Source organism: Cololabis saira, chromosome 12 (assembly GCF_033807715.1).
Source record: "Cololabis saira isolate AMF1-May2022 chromosome 12, fColSai1.1, whole genome shotgun sequence".
Lineage (NCBI taxonomy): Eukaryota > Metazoa > Chordata > Actinopteri > Beloniformes > Belonidae > Cololabis > Cololabis saira.
Genome location: NC_084598.1, coordinates 22,898,329 through 22,910,380, shown reverse-complemented (window position 1 = coordinate 22,910,380; position 12,052 = coordinate 22,898,329). Strand labels below are relative to the sequence as shown.

The following is a 12,052-nucleotide window of genomic DNA, read 5'->3' as shown; positions in this document are numbered from 1 at the left end:
ATATTCTCACACACATGCATCTTTAAAAATGAGGGGAGGTCAGACGGCAATGCTATCTTTAAATCAATCTGCTGTCCTAAGATCAGCTTTCTCCTGAGAGATTTTCAGTCCCATAATTCTTAGGCATTTCCTGGTCAGTTTCCTTCCGGGATAGATTGTTGAAGACCTGAATGCGACACCCTATCCTGATATGTGTATTAATGGAGGACAAAATGCCAGACTGTGGAAAGTCGAGTAAGTTCACTTCCAAAGAACATATTGTGTAAAACAATGGAAAGAATCGTAGCAAAGAAGAGACTCCTTGCAGGAACTACATGTTTGAGGACTTATCCTCATTAAAGTGATAAGTTCCCATTTGTTACCAGCTAATATGGTGGGCGTCCATGATACTGCCACTGTTAACCTTGATGTTAACTACAATATTTAAATGCAGGATTGAAATGCATGTGTGCCTCTTTTCTCCAAATCTGGTTTTCATGTACAAGGAGACAAAGAAAGTTTGTGTCCTCTCCCTTTCTTTTCTTCTTCCCCTTTTTCCTTCCCTTCCTTTGCCTTAGACCCAGAGGCCACATCGTATCAATTAGAGCTCATCACATCATCAGGTGGACTTGTACTGCCAGTTACCCGACGGGAAAACATGACGCATCAAATGGCGATAAACAGATAATGGGCTTTACTTGAAATTCCTCAAATGGAATTGCAGCCGTAAGGAACTATTTACCGTTTACGAGACACAAACATAGGTTCTCACTTACATGCACAACCAGCCACTGCATCTGTTGACTTTTAAATGTACTATCTTTTCCCAGAAGCTCCAATGACTAAGGAGACCGTACTTGAAGACTCCCTGCTGTTAGCTCATTACTGTTAGCATTCACGTCAGATCAGTCACTGATGTGGTCTCACCAGACCTTAATGACCCAAATACCTTCCTCAGCCCCGGGTCATATTGTAGATCCAGGGGAGCATGAGAAATAGATGTGTGAGAATATGCAGGTATATACTTGTACTGTGATTTAAGCCAGAATACGTCAGCCAAAAAAAGTCCAGTGGTTGACTCACCAATGACACCAACCAATGTCTGCAACTTGCATCCAAGTGCATCTAATGACTCTTGACAACTTGACTACTGAATATCTTTCTTTGTGTGTTTACGTGCCTGGATTTGAAATCATAGCCCCTGGTTCTCAGCTTTGGGTTAAAATGATTAAACCCGGCAAGTAAGGTTTGAGGTGGGGAACTGTATTCTGTTAACCACCACAAACGATTAACCCCTATCTGTTCTTGGTTTTAAAGTTCAAAAGTCTTGCTCTGAGGTTGCTGTAATGTAAGCAATGCCTCACAATGTGCAGCAGGTTTTCATTTGTATCCCCCTGCTTTGATTCACTCGTAGGCCTTTGCCACCAAAATGGTTCCAGTGCTGATTCAGTGCCAGTGCCTAGTGAAGAACCAGTTCAACAGTTGTTTTGACAGCCAACCGTGAAAAGAAAGCAATGGTTCAGAGCCAGGACAACTGGTGCTAGTCTGGCCCCAAAAACCCTTCCGGGGTAGGTATAAAAACCAAGGGATAGACGTAGGGTGGGGCGTGTCGTTGTAATAAAACAAAACATTGTGACTGCCATTGTTAAATCACATCCATGACTAAACACATTTGATGGCACAAGACACCAAAGAGTCCCACTAAAACATTTGCATCAATAACTTAAACTAGTCAGCTTGATTTACAAATAAAAACAGGATGGATAAAAACCTGTGCTTCAAAATGAAAGTGAATTGGAAGCATCAGTGGAAGAACGACTTTAAACCATTTAAAATCAGCAGCCATTAATAAGTATTTATACACTCCTTTCAAATATGGAGGTGTAAATTATGTTTGTAGCAGTGCGAAAAAACACTGGTCGGTGTTGGGAAATGTCTGTTGGCATAGCAAAGAGTGCTCAGCAAGCTAAACACAGACTAGCAATATTAAAACTATGGATTTTCAGGGAAGACGATGTGTGATCTGTATCCTTTATGCACTATTGTCCTCTACAGAAATTCTGTATACTGAATTGAGGTTCAGTTGATAATGATGTGGCTCTGTTTATAAGGAAAACAAACTAGTTATTAAAACATTCCAAAGTTAAAGCAGCTCCGAACTAGCTCTAGCACCAGGCCAGCTCCAACACCTGGTTTAAGTGGATCGAAAATGCTTTAAGTCATGTGCAGAACAGTCCGATTTTAGAACAGACGTGTTTTATGTTCATTTTATTCTTTATCGGCACATATAAATCAGTTGGTGGTTACATCTGGGCAATGTACCTGCTGTTTGAGCTGGTGCATGAGCCTGTCCTTTTCCCTCTTCAGGGCCATCACTTCTTCCTGGGCCTTCTTGCGTTTGGAGGCAGTTAACTCCAGCAGTGCAATGTTAGCATCCTTCTCACTGATGGCTGCCAGCAAAGCCTGCTGCCTGAGGTGGTGAGAACAAAGGAAGGAAGGGGGTTGTATTCAATAATGGGCAAGATATCAAATGGGAAGCATGTTTATTACCCCAGGTTCACATTTAGAAAACAGACAAGTGCACAGCAAAGACACATAGACGAGCAGAATCCACACTCCAGCTGTGGGCTCTTGATCTTATTGAGAAGTCACAGCAAGCATGCTAATTCCAGATTTCCCCAAAGTCAGACAAATTCTGCAGGGAAAAAAGAAAGCAGACATCTTTGAAGTGGTCTGCTAAGAGTTGTATCAGGGATACCTCACTGTGACTCATAGGCATGTTATAAAGTAACAGACACTAATGGAGCAGGCTGAGGAGGATATGACATCTTTCCTCTGTCACCACTAGTTACCAGAGTGTGTGTGTGTGCGCGCGCGTACGTGTGTGTGTGTGTGTGTGAGTGTCTGTACTCTTATAAAAAAGGGGTGGCAGCAATTGACTGTCTACAGGTGCAGCGGAAACACACTGTTAAGCTTCATCATACACACCCAACCAGATGTAACTTTGACCGCAAGAGGAACTGATGAGCATGCCTTGCCTAACATTTACAGAGAAGTCTGTATCTGGAGCAGATCTTTGATGGCTATTCTCACAATCACGGAGGATGTCGTAAATCCAGAGTTGCGACAAACACATTGTCTATACACACACGTAAACACACTCGGAAACAGAAACATTCCCACAGACGGACAGCAACACACCTCCACTACTTTAGTCACTGGCTTTTAGAATATGGTTAAGATATATAATACACAATTATGACAAAAGAAGGGGGGGCATTAAAAAGGCATACTGATGTTTGCATATAATCTGCCTGTTTGGTGTAATTCATGGCAATGACCACTGTTAATGTCTCTGGTGGTATTTGAAGTTTGATAAACATGCATGTTTAACTCCAGACTCCTAAACAGCATTAAATAAGCATCAAACTAACATAGCATGGTAATGTGTGGGTTTGTGTGAGGTGAGTGGTAGCAGGAAGGAGAGGGAGGGAGCATTCAAAATAGACTCGGTCTCTTATTAGAAATTGACCTGGATTGAGGTGTTTTTATTCCATGATTTAAGTCCCTGCAGAAAATAACTAAATTGCAAAAACAAACACATTGAACTCAGAATAAAGACCTGCTGGCTTGGGACTCCACGTCTTGTGTTTTTAGTACAATTATCTGCATGCCGCATCTGGATTCTCCCATTCAACAGCATTAATAGGCCTCTGTGTGATTGTGTTGTGGATGTATTTGTGTATGCATCCATGTGGGATCTGACGTGGACTGGACTGTAGCTAATCACTCCATTAATCAGAGAGTGGGAAAACCTTGACAGCTTTCGTCTCCCCACACATGGACCGTTATTTCTTTTAATGCTCTCTGCAGCAACACACTGTCCTTCAGTGGACCTGCACCACAGAAGTCTGCTGTAGACTAGAATGATTATTCAGTTTGATCAGGTCATTCACAAAATCTTTAAATTCAAAAATCAACAGCAAAAGGAAAAAAAAAAAGTCTCTTTTCTTGGAGCCTACCACAGCATGGCATAACAAACTTATGACAGATTTAACATTTTAGAAATTGGATAATTGCAGTTCCTTTGCTTTATCTGAATAAAGAAGTCATGCACACATACTTATATGGGCAAGGAATGTGGCACAATGTGTCACAGCTCATAAACAGTCCATCAGATTAACAGCTTGCAGGATGGTCTTCTTTACACCAGACTGCTGTTTCACAAGCAGGCAGTCTAACAGCTACGTGTCTTACTTCTTTTAAGATTAACTTCATACAGATGCAGCTTGGGATTTTAAGGTTTGGGGTCAAAATACAAGCGTAAATCAAACAAGGGTTGCCATTCCACTGCATAACATGTCCACGGTTCGGACTGACACAAGATTTTTCAAAAAGAATCTAGAAAGTGAACTCATAACTTGATATGGCACCTGTGACCATAATCGATCAACGGTCTCCAGTTACAAATGCCCTACTAATGATTCCAAACGATGATGAAAATTAATTTTTGCTTTTAATTTCAAGTTGCCGTTAATTTGAGTTTAGAGGTAACAGTAACTAGTACCTAGTACCAGATACTAGTATCTGGAAAAATGGAAAATAATTGTGGAAGTAGAGAAAACAAATCAATGGTGCACAATTTAAGTTTTACTGTTTTTTTTTAAATCATGTTACCAATATATTTTTTTTATAATACATTATGTACTTTTTTAGATCTCTTTCTTTTATATCAAGTGAATTTCCTCCTGTGGAAAATGTGGTCGACAGAGCAAAGCAGTAGTTTCATAATATATGCTCAAAAATATCAAAGTTACGACACTTTATAGGCTCCAAGATTGTTGTACATATGAATGCTTCTTAAAATTGTTGCATACCTATTTTGCATTATGTAAAGTTGTTCCATGCTCAAAATATACAGTCATTGGAATTAGGCTACACACACAGTGAATGTAAATGAAAAATTGCATTAAATCATAAGAGCTAAATGTAAGCAATGGACGTCAACCCAGATGAAATATTATGAGTTCAGCTTTTCATAACAAAATAGTATGTCTTAAAAGTTGACAGAAGTAACTTTTGACTTGATTATTAAACAAATGTGGTGAAATAAGATTTATTTCCCTCTTGCTGTCTGAAATGCATAGGAGTGTATTGCAAAATATTAGAAGAAAATAAACTGTTGCTGGAATGTAACTTGGAGAATCAATGGTAATGTGAAAGAAAATATATAACCTGTGATATAAAAAATAAAGAAAAAAAAGGAATTAGGCTACACCAAGGATATTTGTCTGAGGAACTGAAATCAAGTCCCCTCTATATCAAAAATGTTGCACTAAACAACACAGAAGTAAAAAAAAAAACTACAAAAAAACAAACAAACAAAACATTAACATTGGGCAATTTAGGTTCCTTTTATTGTGCCACTAATCTAAATGGACATGTGACACTGTAGAGAGCAGGGTATTACACAAGTGGATTTGGGGAGGTGACAGGGCAATGAGGAAACTCTTTCAAGCCATCAATTCACTGTATTTTATTGATCTATGAACCAAATATTTCGTCAACCACATTTTGTGGCCTAGTTTGGTCTGAAGTCTCATGACCATAAGCCCAACCCATCACTTCAGGTGCTCTATTGGTTTATAATTATGTGGCTACATTTGAATGCACTTGTGTCAACATCTTCCCAAGAAAAAAACTGGTGATCCAAGCTGGACAAACGGGACCCCGGGAACCGAAGTGGCTCCCACCCTTCAGTGCTAGCTAAACTGTTTCCTGTCACTGCATCAGCATCTAACATTACAAAGCTGTCTCCCTGTGGGTGCTCACTGAATGGGGCCGCATGATTCTGCTGAGCATTGTCTTCCTAAAATGATAAAAAGGGGCATTATTATGATTAGCCAGCTAGTAAACTCTGGCTCCCACATCCACAGCCGGTGACTGTGTGTGCACGGTATTTGTGCCTGTGGTTGTGGGCTGATTAGCATTACAAACAGTCTTTGAACCTGAATCGCTCTCAAGTATTTAATCACATCTAATTTGAGTGGCCATTTGGCCTTAGTTGTAGAGTACACTTGCAAGATGCATTAATCTGGCAGACAGGATTCATCTGTCAGGCACGTGCACACACCCCACACAGTCAAAGACCAACGCATACTGTAGCCTATCTGCTGGCTGATCTTCATTGGATGAAACCTCTGTCTCCCCTCTCTTCTTCAGTCACTCCCTGCTCAACTTTGAATTCTCCTGCATTAGCAACGATTATAAGCAAGGATTATCTTTTTTTTTTCCCATCGAGAGGGTGATAATTACTTGTGTTTTTTTTTTCTTTTAGCCAAACCAGCTCTTAACCAGTGTAACCCCAAAAAAGGGAAGTCAACACTTAAATAATTCCTGCTGCTGGATGTCTGGCGTCAAAAATCCTCTCTTTTAGAAAAATGGTGTCGTCACTGACATTATAAAACTAGCGGTCACGTAAACAGATATAAAGACACATTTACATATACATCTCACATGGCTTGAATTTAGTGTTAGTATTGCAGGTGCCCGTGGAAAGCTCTCTAGAAAAGCACTGGCTGAGCTGACATCTTATTTATAACGGGTGAAATTCTCAGTTCAGCTAAAACATGTGATTCCAATTGAGCCTTCATGGTTCTTGGGACATATTGAGACATTCAGATCTATAGAGGTGGAAGATGGATTGCTAAAGTACATGACCAAGGGGATGAGAAGTTTGTCTGCGTGTTTGTGATGTAGACATGGACAGGAAAAAATGGAACCAAAAAAGTGGAGGAAGAGTGGGGTGAAGATTTGATAGGCGGAAGGAGATTTGTTCAGGACAATGAAAACAAAAATTCAAGAGAGGAGACGGTGATGAAGATATCGTCGACGTGAGGCTGATGTTTAACGAGTGTCATGGGGCAAGTAGGAGACTGCCAGGTCAAGCAGATTTCTGAGTGAAAAAGGGTGAAGGTAGGGTCATGAGTGAGCATTAATTCACATTTACATCTGAATTAAAGGAAAATTTGAGAAAAAGCATGGGAAGCACTGGTGTTGAGGTCGGAGAGAAGATCATAAATATCAAAAAAAGACAAGAAATGGCAGGATGAGAAGTAAACAGGAGAGATGGAAGAACGTCTTTTTCAAGATTGAATGCAACATGAGAGAGAAAAGAGGGGAAAAAAGGAGGCGAGGAAGGGAAGAAAGCAGCAAAGGTAAAGATTTAAGAGTCCCAGTCTACCCTAAATCAGCTCAGCGCACTCCATGTTGTTATTCCAAGGCGTCACGGTTGAGCGATATGTGTTTATAATTTGTGTTATGACTTACTTGAAATTATGAGTGGGGAGAGTCAGTGGGATAGAAACAGATGCGTCTGCAAGAAGCCTGGGGGAACCATCAATACTGTCTGCCCCTAAGTGTAGCATGCGCTGTCTATGTATATGTGCGTACATTTGCACATATCCTAGCTTTCATGTCCTTATTTCCCCAAGTGGGTTTCACTAGCAGAAAAACAAGAAAAGCCCACTTGTATCTGTTCCCAGCACATCCGTTATGAGCTCTTCCAGTTTGCAATCATGCCTTTCCACCACTCGAGTGTCCAGTTCTGGAGAAACATTCCATTGGCATTTTATGGCTGTTCCTTGATTGTGAGTGTGTGAAGGTGCAGCACGAGTCTAGGGGCCCCCCAACTAAGCAGTACTAGAGGCCTGTGGTGAGAGCAAGCAGAGGACATGAAAATGGGGCATGGTTGAGTGACACTATTATTTATGGTCTTGGAACAGTGTGTTATTTACAACTAAGGAGGAAGGGAAAATGTCTATTTTCAACATGAAACATATGCCCTGGCTTTATTTGGTAATCTTACTTTAAAGCTGATTGAGGTAAATCTGTGTTTCGAATCTAAATGTTGGTTAATTGTATTTTCATCGGGTGCATGTTTTGGCTGTCCTACTTTCGATTAGCAATTAACATGTGGCAACTTGCAAGATCCACCAATTAGTATTTCCTGTCATATGCTTTCCTGTAAAAAATGTTATTAATCTTAATCAACAAGATAGGACTTAATGGTAAAAAGCACAAATAAAACTCACAGGGCGATACGTGCTAATACTGATCCTGGCCATAAGGGTGCTACCGTTTACATGCTAACTCTGAGCTGAGCTTCCCGAGAAAACTCCATGACAGGAGATGGGGCTCCCAGAACTGGACCAGGTTATGTGTGTTTTCACTTGACTAATAAAATATACAGCCCACTTACTCTGCTCGCCCCCCACTCCCACACTAGTGCTGTGACTGGTGGGTGGCGGTTGAGGTGGGAGTCTAATTGAAAAAATATGTATCAGTTTTACAGGAACAAGAAGGAAAATATGAGGGGACAAAAATCAACAAATCTGCCAAAACTAGCCAAATGTTTAGAGTGGGAGCAGGGACGAGGAGAGATGGCTGACTACTCCCAGAGATGAGCAGGACCAGACGGCCACAGCTGCATTCCAGCCGGAGGCATGGTGGGAGGGACAGAGGGACCCAGACGGAAAGGAAAAGACTGAAGAAGACCAGGTGGCTGTTTGTGTGCACAAATTAACAAAAAGATTCAAAGTTTATCGTACTTCAATGTCTATACTAGCAAGGGTTAATGCTAAATATGAGATGGAAAAGATACAAGATTGTAATTTAAACCAAATTAACCAAATTAAGTCTTAAAGGAAAAGTTTGACATCATGAAAGGCATGTTTCCATGGGCTGACTCTATACAACATTATGTCATGCTGCTTTACCATATTCAGAAAGGAAATTTAAAAGTAGTAATAAAAAAAATCCCATTAGACCCATATCACATCATGTCAACTTCATAATGAAAGTAAATTATTGTATTACCTAAAATTAGGGCTGTTAAGCAGTTACTTTTTTTTAATATCAATTAATCAAAAGAAGTTCATAGTTAACTCTCAATTAATAGCATTTTTTTTTCCAGATGTTCTGTTTTGGTTAAGAAAATATAACACACTTCAAGTGCAGCAGAGACTCGCCTGCAGGAAACAACACAGCTTTGGTTGAGAAATAGAACCATCTATTTCCCCAGATTGAAGATGGAATCAGACCACGCCAGTACTTCCTGGGGAGCTACAAGTGATCAAACGTTCATCCTGAAGACACACAAGGTTGACTGTGTGTTAAAAAGTGTGAATGTCAATAGGGCAGCAGGCCTGATGGGATCCCAGGCAGGGACTGTTCCCACCTGCTTGCAGAGGTTTTAACGGACGTCTTTCATCTCTGTTCAGAGGCTGACAGGGCTACTGTGGTTGACACAGCCCAAAAAATCTTTGGTCCAATGATTCAGTGGTGACAAGAAAACACATGAATTGATTCAAAAATATATTTTTTCAAATTACATTGACACAGGAGAAGACAATTATCCTTGCTTTTAACAAAGGGTTGTTGCACTAGAATGTGTCAAAAACCTAAAAGAGGAATTTTGGCCAAACAAGCAACAACTGATGCTCATCTAGTAATTCTAACACAAAATAATGTCCAATTAAACTGCTCCTGTTTGGAGAAGTTTGTAATCAACATATGTGACCAGCCACGGAAAAAACAGCAACAAGTCGGCCTGGCACAAGTGCTGAAAACAATGAAAAACACATTTTTCTGAGAAATATGTGATTTGTGTTTTTTGTGCAAAATATGCCAGACGAAATCATGAATATACTCGTCCATACTTCAAATAACAGTATAATGGGTTTTAAAACGATAAACTTTGTATTTGAATTTGGTTACTCTCAGAGGAAATTCTGGCGGGAGCTGCTTCCTAGTGGGGGATTACAACATCTGATTTGCATATCAACTCTCTTGACTATTCAAACACCTTTGTTATGTCTTTCAAGTGAAACCACATGGCCACTTAAGCAGTTTTTCTACCCTGGGTTTTCCTTTTACCAATGCTGCTACTTCAAGTTGTGTATCTTCTGGTTGAATGAAGATGGACTTGGAAAAGAAAATTCACAACATGGGACACAGTCGGTTAGTCGTAAACTTTCTCCAGAGTTAATGTATAACATACGGATGGATTCTTTAGCAGCAGAAAAAGAGTAGCAGGACATTAGGATCATTGGACACCTTGAAGCTAACAGGTGTACAGTTGATACTTCGGAGATGACTAGATCCACCAAGAAACCCTTGACGAAAAGAAAGCACTGCACAACCTCGTACATGATCGGAGGGAATGAAATCTGCAGGAATACTTTTCAATTTCTAATGGCTTGAGTTTCAGACCATTTAAGTTATCTATTTAACATTACAAATATTACAATTGTTGTTAACTAACTCAGTGTTATCATTTTAATCACCTCAAAACTGAAATCAGACGTGTAATATGAGGTTTAGATGTGACAATAAGAGCAACAGTTATTCATTTGAATGACACAAAACCCTGATAATGTACTTGAATAACACACCCATGTGAAAGAAACTAGTATCGACTGTAATGCTTAAGATGTGGCATTGTAATTGGATGTATGAAACTAACCTACCCCAAGTGATTGCTTTACAAGATTAACTTCCAGTTAGCATAAACCATGATCTGAAACAAGTATTTTCTTTCTTTGCCTTTTCAGAATTGGCAGAGACGAGAACCAACATCATTAGACTCCTTGAAAAGAATGGTTGATAAAAAACAAACAAAATAAAATAAAAAAAATATTGGTTTGTATAGTTTGATTTTACATCCATGACAACTTGGAGAGGTGTTGATTTTTTTAAATTACATCAGCTAAATTTATATAAAGCATTTTTTTTCTAATGCGAGGTATAAACTTTTGATTGATAGTTAGCTTAGTCAACACCATTACCACTTTCTTTTTATTGCATCATGATTATGCACAGTAAAGAAATATTTGGCAGCATATGTTAAGCCAGCATCTGATTTTGCCACCAAAACAACATCTGAAAACATAAATTCTGCAGTAAATTTCCACAGCTAACTTTGATTGACAAACAGTGGGCATGTTCCCCTTGGCTTTGAGGGCAACATGGGGGCGCATAATACCAGGAAAAAGTATATATTATTATTATTATTTTATTTTATTTTGTATTTCACAGTACATGGAAAAAGAGGCTTCAAAACCACTTCTCAGAAAACCAATGCGTCATGCGGGCACTGGTTTGTGCATTGTATTTTATGGTCTGGATCAGTTGTTTCTCCAAATTACAGGTTTGGGTGAGGGTCATATTTCCTGAATAGTATTTCCTCAATAGTAGTAAGAAGCTGGACTCTCAGTAGGTACATCTTGTGAAGAATCAGGTAATGGACAGTTGAGGATAACTACAGTACATGCATAACCTCCATAATTTCTAACACTATAGTTTTAAAAATCCACAAATAAAGGCACTGCATTTCTTTCTTTCATCTCTTTGACAGCATAACACCTGTGTGACAGTTACAGGCTTTTATGGACTGTTTTGTGATCAACTCTTTTTTTACTGCGATAACCAGTATAGTAAACTCTGAACCCAAACCTCCAGAGATCCTTCCAACAGCAGAGCAAGACGTTCCTTGCTTTTACAGGAAAGCCTTTTTCTAGCTTTATTGCCATTTAGCTGACTGACAGTGACTCCCCAAGGCCCAAGAAACAAGACAGGAGGTTGTATTGTACCACACACGAGTATGCCTCTCCTGCTTTGCAGTTGGACATAAGTACGAGCACACACAGACAGGTCAGCTGGGTTGTTAAAAGCTCCCTGTCATCTTAGTGAGAGGTGAGGGTGACAGAGTGGGTAACACAACTCCAGTAGGTTGGACAAAATTATGGAAACACTATATTAAATAACAGTTTTATGATTTAATTTTGAGTTGGTCCTGCTGTAGCAGTCATAACTGCTTCAGTGCCTTGATAAATAGTCATTTAAGTTTTGGTCAGTGCGTATGGAAATGTTGATATATTCCGCAAAACAGATTATGAATCTGCTTTTCAGAGATTGTTGGGGGTGCAAGTTGTTTGCATAAGAAATGCTTGATCATGCTAAAATCTAGGGATTGTGAGAGCTAAAGTTCTCAACATCACTTCTGTGCTCTTCA

The 12,052-nt window shown here is 39.6% G+C and overlaps 1 protein-coding gene across 2 annotated transcripts in view; it reads right to left on the bottom strand.

Moving 5' to 3' along the window:
- The window catches only part of LOC133456455 (ERC protein 2), a 211,029-nt gene that overhangs the window by 69,228 nt on the left and 129,749 nt on the right, over window positions 1–12,052 (bottom strand). For both annotated transcript variants that reach the window (XM_061734932.1, XM_061734931.1), the window contains exon 13: window positions 2,302–2,449. In XM_061734932.1, the coding sequence (XP_061590916.1) occupies window positions 2,302–2,449 (148 nt within the window). The remainder of the gene's footprint in view (window positions 1–2,301; window positions 2,450–12,052) is intronic.